At 34.4% G+C, this 8,868-nt stretch overlaps 2 protein-coding genes across 2 annotated transcripts; both read right to left on the reverse strand.

The window, feature by feature from the left end:
• Positions 519-944, reverse strand: LOC109332539. Its single transcript, XM_019567523.1, has one exon. The coding sequence runs from the start codon at positions 942-944 to the stop codon at positions 519-521; it is 426 nt and encodes a 141-aa protein (XP_019423068.1).
• Positions 1,786-3,946, reverse strand: LOC109332151. The gene is made up of 3 exons (XM_019567004.1): positions 3,464-3,946; positions 2,719-2,950; positions 1,786-2,262 (listed from the first exon to the last, which is right to left on the reverse strand). The coding sequence occupies exons 1-3, from the start codon at positions 3,743-3,745 to the stop codon at positions 1,829-1,831; spliced, it is 948 nt and encodes a 315-aa protein (XP_019422549.1). The 5' UTR covers positions 3,746-3,946; the 3' UTR covers positions 1,786-1,828.

The raw sequence follows: 8,868 nt of genomic DNA on the forward strand, positions 1-8,868 counted from the left end.
AGCAAATCTCAATAGTGTGATTCTCTCTTCCATAAAAGGTGCAAATCTTGGCTCCAACACCTTTATTACTTGGTATATGATTGTGAGTTGCCATTGTATGTGTTTCTGCCATTGAACCTATTGGTATCTTGTTGTTCTTTTGAAGAATTGAACCCAACACGCTTTTGTGCCGAATTTCTCCATGTTGTTCTTGGGGTAACGTTGTTGATAACAGTTCTTCGATCCTCAATGGTGGTACCATCCAATTCCCTTTCTTGTTGTATGACCAAAGAAAATGCCTTGTTTATCGTTGGTAGTGGCTCCATTAGTAGAATTTGAGCTTTAATTGTTCCATATTGGTCATTGAGACCCTTAAGGAAGCAAATGACATATTCAGATTCTCGATAGTGGTTGATGCTCTTCAAAGATTCGCATGTGCACTTGACATCACATATGCATAGGATTAGTGGTCGTAGAGCATCTAGTTCTTCCCAAATAGTTTTGAGATCAGTTAAATAACTAGAAATATTCCGATCTCCTTATCGCATTGAATGGATTTCTTGAAGGAAATCAAAAGTTCTAAAGTAATCCCTCTTGGAAAACCTATCTTTAAGATCTTGCCACAGCTCTTGTGCTCCATCTATATAAACGACACTCTGGGCAATCTGAGGTGATAATGATATATTTATCCAAGACACTATCATGTTATTACATATTTCCCAAGCTTCAAAGGTAGGATCAGTTGTACTTGGCATTCTAATGGTGCCATTAACAAATTTGTATTTGTTTTTGGATCCAAGAGCTCTTCTCATAGCTCTACTCCAAAAATTATAGTTTGTGCCATTAAGAGGAGGAGAAACTAAAACGAATCCAGGATTCTCACCAGGATATAAGTAGAAGGGGCTTGATGGATTTTGGAACACATCCATCAATTGATGGTCGTTGCTGTTGCTTTCTGTTTGCATGATGAAGATCTGGTGCCTTTCGTTTTGGAATGAAGAATACGAAGCGAATTGCAGTTTGAAGGACGAAGATTTGATGAAGATGAAATGGAGTGAATCGTGGTTTGAAGATGGACTAGGAGATTTTAACCTCTGTTGGCAAGAGGATGAATGAGAGAAGGAGATTTGGTGAGAAAAGGGAATTTTATAATATGAGGATTGTATGTGGAGGTTTTGTTAATGGAAAGAAATGATGAGTACGTAGTAGAGCTCTCAAATTGAGAGCTCTGATACCTATTAGATTTCAACATGTGGAAGAATGAAGATTACTCTTATTGATGAAATTGAATTGATTGATTTGATTGCAATAAATAACTTTCCTTATAGGAAACCTAACTAATATAACCAACCTAACTAACTTAATTGAAAACAAAAAGGGTAAAGGGCCCAATAGCCCAATATATTAAACCCAATAACGTTTCATTCTAACTTATCTTCATGTCTGAATTTTGAATTCCTAATAATGCAGTTATGCTAAATAGTCTATTGAGGGCTTTATTAGTCAGTACCCTATTGCTACCCCGCTAGAACATGATTTTTATGTTAAAATGATCTAGAAAATTGAGTGCAACTTTGAATTTTTTTGGTACTACCAAAGGTATCGCATCACATTTTGGGTAAAGAAGTAATCTATTTCGGAGTTTATGATTACCCTTTTCAATAAATATTGCTCATAGAAATCTAGTGAAACCTTACACTACTAGACCAACGCTTTATTGGTGTGGAACTTTTGAATTGCATGCATGAAAATTTTCAAATTAGTTTAAGTAATGGTATATTTGAATTGAACCCTAAAACCAAAGAATGAAATTAAAAACTAAATAACTTTCTGCCATACTATATACATATTACACAACTTCAACAGCCGTATAGTGCACATTGGGAAGTTTTTCTAGCAGATCTACTGTTAACATTGATGCCTTTGCCTTTGGTTTTGGCATCCTCTCAGAATATCTCATTGAAACTTTAGTTGTTGAAGTTGTCCTTTCACATGGACCTAGCCATTTAGCTTGCATGTACCTATATTTCCTCCATGGCCCCATGTGCATTTTGTTTTCCTTCATGCACCTTTTTGCTGCCATGCATAAGATCTTGATCAAGTTGCTTAATCTCTCTACTTTTCCGACAAACAATTCAGGCAGCCGCCGAACGAGGCGGTTGTAGTCCTCGCTCGCCTTCGCCATTTCGAATTCTGCTCGGAAGTTTAGTTCTATTATCACCCTAATTACATCTCCTCTCTTTGAGCTTGTGGTATCTATCAGATCAAGAAAAGTATGTTCCCCTGCACAGTTATTGTAATAGTTAGCATTTGATATCACTTTGCTGATTTTTCTTCTTCTTGTTGTAGTTGTTATATGCAATGTTCTTGAAAATTCAGACTATAACATACTGTTTAATTTTAATTCTTATGAAGTGTAGCTTAAGAGGAAAAAGTGTTCGTTTTTTCACTTTTCAACTTGCACCTAACATACACCAAATAAATTTGTTTAATATAGCTAATGATCCTAATGCTATAAAAATCATTAAAGTTAATATATTGGATAACTTAGTTTAATATTTCTAGGTTCTGTCTTATCTTATACCCATCTAGAAGGTCCCTTTTCACTCTTCTTTATTTTCCAAATAGGAAAAAGTGTTACACATGACAATCAAAAAAGAAAAAAGATGCATTTTTTATGAAATGTATTGTCTTGAATTGAGATTAAAATATGCTGTTATTTTTAGTGCAATATGTTACCTGATGGAATATTTGGTGAGCTCTTCCATTTTGTTTTGCAAATTGCGTTGTCAAAACCAGCATTTTGAAGCCTCATAGAGACTTCTCTCATGAAGCAACTTCGACAGGATGTGGCAGAAGCCATTTGCCTACTGCAACTACACGCTGTTTCTGTGCTCTTTATTTCCTGAATCGCTTCTTTTGTTGCATTCCTTATCCTTGATTCTAAGGAACTTGTTCTGCATATGCTGGCCTGCATTAAATATAAACTAATTTGGTCAAAACAAAAACGTCTAAAAAACTCAAAAGCCAACTAAGCCTTGGGACCAAAAAAAGAGAAAACTGATCAAATCAATAAGCTAAAGTGCTAATTAATTAGGAAGAAAACAAATTAAGCCATGAACAGATTAATTTTATAGATCTAAATTGAAATTTCATTGAGATATTATTAGATATATGAGATTGAAGAAATTGCAATTGCAAAATAAATATTACAACAAATTAAGGCATGAACATATTAATTTTAGAGATCTAAATTGAAATTTCATTTAGATATTAGATATGAGATCCAAGAAATTAAAATTGCAAAATATTACAAGAAAAATACCACCAATAAAGTGAATAAACAATCAGATAGACTATAAAAACCATGATATTTCGGTAGCAATTACAATTTAAAACCTTGATTATAATGAATATATTGGACAACAACCAAATAGTTATACAATAGGTTAAATTAACCAAGAGGGTGGTCATAATGAATTACCTGCAAAAGCTGGTGTTGGTTATCCCAAAAGCTTCGATTATCAACATCATTAGAATCAAATCTCTCACCATCATCTTCCTCGAACTCCATAATTTCATTTGGTTGGTACTCATCGCTACTTGCACTATTAGCTAACGACGACATCTCACCAATATCATCAAGAAACTCAAACTCTACATCTCCATAACTCGTCTCATGTTGTTGATCAAAACCCACTTCCCTTCTGAAACCAGGTAGAAATCTTTTGATAACTCCTCCTCGAGCCATAGAGGTTGCACCCATCGTTGAATGTTTAATTTTTTAATCAATCAACAATGTAGTTTTTGTTGTTAATGTTGTTGCTATTATATGACTCTTATAAAATGAAGAAACGATGTTATGATGTAATGTTACGAATGAGAATGGGTTTTTATAAGAATCATATGGAACAATCTCAAATCGCCGCGAATATGAGGATACAGAAAGAGACATTAATAATGTTATTTTGTGTCATATACAGCATGGATCCACGTCAGTTAGTTGTAATAATTTGATCCAAACGCATGAGTCCCACCAAACAATACTGATCTTAATCTATATATGAATTTTGTGAACAGCGGTGATAGATGGATTATCTAATGAGATAAGATTAGCCACGTTTGCTAGCTCATATTGTTTTCCGCTTATCCTATGCCAGCTGTGTGGATTTTACTTGTCCCATCATTACATATTTGTTCCTATTATTATTTGTCATGTGGGTTATTTAATCCTTAATTTCATTTACTTGTCCCATCATTTTATAATTTTATTATTTTTTTTAATATTGACTATTCAAATAAAATCTAATAATTTATATTAACCGTTCTTATTTTTTAAAATAATAATTATTTTGACATGAATTATTTCCTTAGTTATTATATATATAAAATGTTATTATATGCTTACAACCTAATTTTAAAAAAATGATCATGTCACCAAAAGTTATTGCTGTAAAAAAAGAAAAATTGTGTAAGCACACCTTCAACTACAATTTTCTTAACATAAAATAGCATAAATCATTGTTTAGGATAACCAATATATCATGGAATTCGATCTACAATTACATCCACATGCATATAACTTTACCACTTCCATATATGATTAATATCACTTGAAGAGTATAGGATTACATCCACTAGCGTGTGCAAGTCATGTGATGGGGTATGTGGGATGTACACTTGGTTGTGTGGGGTGGATGCTGGTGTATGGGACGAACATTTGCATGTGTGGATAGTATGTCGACGTGTGCAGGACATACGCTAGTGTGTGCCAACTTTTAAAAACTTGTGTTATTAGGGGTGTAAGAGGTTCCAATTTAAACTGTGAAATTGATGGAACCGATTGAACCAAACTGTAAAATGTGGTTTAGTTTAGTTATTTTTTAAAGAATCATTTATGTATAGTTTGGTTTATAGTTTTAGAAATTTAGGAACTATTGGAATCGATACGAACCACATATTAAAGAAATAAATATTAAGGAATGATTGTTTTTTATTGCTTAAGGCTTAAATTATTAATTTTGTGTGAATTGTAGTCTAATTTATGTTACTAAATTGTTATTACGTTAGTATTATGTATGTTATTACTTATTAAATTGTTATTATGTTAGTATTATGTATGTTATTACTTACTAAATTGTTTCTCAGTGTCTTGATGATTTGAGACATATCTTCCAACTGGTATTGAGTTTAGAACTAACATATACCATATATTGTTATACATGTTATTATATGTGTTACTAATTGTGAATGATAATGTTATATATGTAACTATTATATATTCTATTAATTTATATTTATATTACTAATGGTGAATTGTATTATTATATATGTTACTAATAAATATAAATGTTACTAATTGTGTATTCTATTATTATACATGTAATTCATTTTTCTCTATAAATTATATAATTGTTATATATATTACTAACAATCAATTATAAGTTTCAATTTTTTACTCATCTACATATGATTCAAAATTTGATAACAATAATAATAATAGTAGTAATGTTTTTCCTTTTGTGAATAAAAAATATTGATAGTAATACATTTTGAATTTTTAATTGATACTACCAGCTATGAAAGTCATGATTCAATACTAGAACCCAGAACTGAGGATTTTTGAATTTCCAAATCTTGATGCTTCTCCAACAGTTGAGGAATATGAGATGTTGTTGGATGTTCCTGTGATGAACCGATGAAAGGTATACTTATTCAGTGGAGATCATAAGCTGAGCGAAGAATATATCAAAGAAATGATAGGGGCACGCCCAAGAGTTCAAAATATTATAAAGCAAAAAGATTATGAAGGGTTGAAGTGGAGTTGTCCTAGGAAATATATAATCAAAATGGAAGAGCAGAAGAATTGGAAATATTTCGGATCATCCTTTGCACTAGCTATCTATGGTCTGGTTCTGTTTCCCTTTGTTGCTGAGATGATTGGCCGTGAAGCCCTTGATGTTTTCTATAAGGTGAAGAGGTTTTCGATTAACCCAACACCTGCAGTACTAGCTGAGACTCTCCTATAGTTCTACAGAGGTCATCAAAAAGCCAATAAAAGAGTAAAAATAAGGTTTTGCGTACAGTTGTTGTATGTGTGGATGATAACTCGTTCAGACATCATCAGTTTTCTTTAGGGTCTCGCTATCCACTCAAAAGATTCATCAACACAAATGTCAAACCCGTCACGTTATCTGAATTGTCCAACCTCTTCGAAGAAATCAACCCAAGAAACTTCGGAGTGAAGTGTTGCTTGTATGATCGACATGAGGAAGTCATGTACACTTGCGGGGAGTACCAAAATCTCGTTCTAATGGGTCCCAAGGGATGCATCACCTACACTCTTGCCTTGGTGCTTAGTCAACTGAAATGGGGGATAAATCATGTAACTCCTCAACAAATTTAAGGATTTGTCTTCCTATATAAGGATAAAAATACTTCCAAAGAGCTTCTCAATGCTGTAAGGAGAGCTCTACATAATATTCGCTTCTATGGCAAAATAGAATTAGGGGAGCATTAGGCTTTCTACACAAAAGAATATAATTTGTAGAGAAAAGATAGAATGGCAAATAAAACTAGCATCCAAGTTATCATGCCTAAAGAAAATGAGGGGTCATCCCAAACTAAAATGAATCTTCAGCGAAGAATCAAAGTCCTTGAGGGCCAACTATAAGAATCAAGGAATATAATTGAGAATAAAGGTTTTCGCCGAGAGAAGCTCAATAAACTGAACTCAAATTTAAAGGAGGAAGTGGCAAGCCTCAAATCCGATTATGCAGACTTATTCAACTCTATTGGTAAGGGCCGACTAACCAGAGAAGAAAGAGAGGTCATGTATCTTAAAGCACAACTAGATGCTCGTGATCGCATCATATTCAACCTAAGGAATGAGAAGAAAGAAAGTGAAAAGGACTCTAGAGGAAGTCAGAGCTGAGTCAGAGCAAGACAAGGTCAGTGCTGCTAAGGGTTGGGCAACAATATATGAATGTCAGAACAACATTGAACAAGGTCTTGACAGAGAGAACCAATATTGGGCTAGAATGGACGACCAATAGAAAGTACACCGTCTCGCCTCGGAAGAGATGATTGGGGAAAGAAACCAACTCTTGAACCAACTCAGAAACCTCGAACATGCCTATAATCAGCTAGCAGGGAGAGATAGACGTGATCAGACAATTGGTGGCAAATCTTAGATGAATGTAGGGAATACAAAGAACTATGGGAGAGAAGATGTTTAGACATCATAGATGGGATTGGGGAATTCACAGATAAGTGGTTGGTGACCTATTAAGCTGTAAGGCAAGAAGCCAACATGTACCTAGAAACTGGGATGCTTCCATAAATGAAGGTTTTCTTTAGTAGTTGAATCCCAGTCGCTTGAAGGCTTAAGAAGTGGAGGAAGAGTACCGAAGAATTGTAGGGAATTGTAGCTTGGTCATTTGAAATAAAAAGGAAGGTTTAGTTTGATCATTTGAAATAAAAAGGAGGAAAAGTTGGAAGGAGGATTGAGGAGTGGGAAGATTGTCGAAGGAAATGTGGGCTCAAGCAAGAAGCCCAATTTTTTAAAGAAGAAAGAAGGTGAAAAAAATTTTGTGGTTGCCGAGCCCAAGAATACCAAACCCAAAACACTCGAAATAACCACATTGAGCCCTCTCGGTTCACGCGAACCCAAAACCCAAACACATACACTGTACCAAATCAAAACGTCAATGTTTACACCCCACCAAATGGCAAAACATATATGCCATACAACCCAAACACCAACCAATATGCATCCCAACACAACAAAATTCCCCATCCAAGTCAGAACACATTCCACCATAATACTAATGAAGAAAAAACTCCACAATTCGACCTCATCCCTGTTACCTACACGAAGATCTTCGCTTATCTTATGGTAGGGGGATTCATAACCCCGATAATAGGAAAGGTTCCCGAGTCACTAGGACCTTGGTTCAACCCAAATGTTATATGTACATTGTAACACCGCAAATTTTACAATTTTGAATTATAAGATTTTATTAATATTGTTATTAATTATATTTTCGAAAATGAATTTCTGTGAATTTTCGGTAAAGAATTAGACGAAACTCTAGTTGAGTTTTAGTCTTTTAATTCTATTTCCAATTTGGTGGTAAATTTTCATGATTTTCGGAGATAGTCGGTTTCGGACCGCTGTCGGGGCCGAATCTCACATAGTACGGCTCAAAAAGTGGTTTTTGAGTTCCGTAACTCGGAATCGAATTCTGATTGCGCCGTTAGCTTCATAATTTCATTCAGAGTCAATATAGACCCTGAGTGCACCCCTACCTATTTTCTAAATGTTTTTCACTCGGAATGCCGAAAACCGAAATTCTAATCAGATATTAAAATCGGGCGACTTATAATACCTGATCGAGTATTGGCCGATAATACTCGGACATGTTTATCACACGTGTCCGTGAAGTGGTCATCTCACGTTGGGATGTGAAATTTGCTTTTCCATAAAGCAAACCTCACATCACTCAATCTTATGAGATCATCATTAGCCACCCTAGGAGATTTTTTGATGATTGCCTAGAGGGAAATCTGATTTCCCTTCTCTCCTTAAACCTTCACACTTCACACTTCACTCTCACACTCTTTCATTTTCAAAGAGAAGGTAAATCCTCTCTTCATCTTTTCCTCTCACTTCTCATTTGCTTTTTCCATCTTCAATCATTGATCTCTCACCATTCAACCAATGGATGTTGATGAGATTTAAGTATATTGTTCATGAGCATGTCGAGAACATATTCAACCGTTGAAATTTTCTAAAACGCTTTCTAACTCATTTTCTCCTCAAAACCGAAAATGGTGATGTTCTTGAACTTATGAAAATATTTTGTTGAAACCATGAACAACTTGTGT

Source organism: Lupinus angustifolius, chromosome LG18 (genome assembly GCF_001865875.1).
Source record: "Lupinus angustifolius cultivar Tanjil chromosome LG18, LupAngTanjil_v1.0, whole genome shotgun sequence".
NCBI lineage: Eukaryota > Viridiplantae > Streptophyta > Magnoliopsida > Fabales > Fabaceae > Lupinus > Lupinus angustifolius.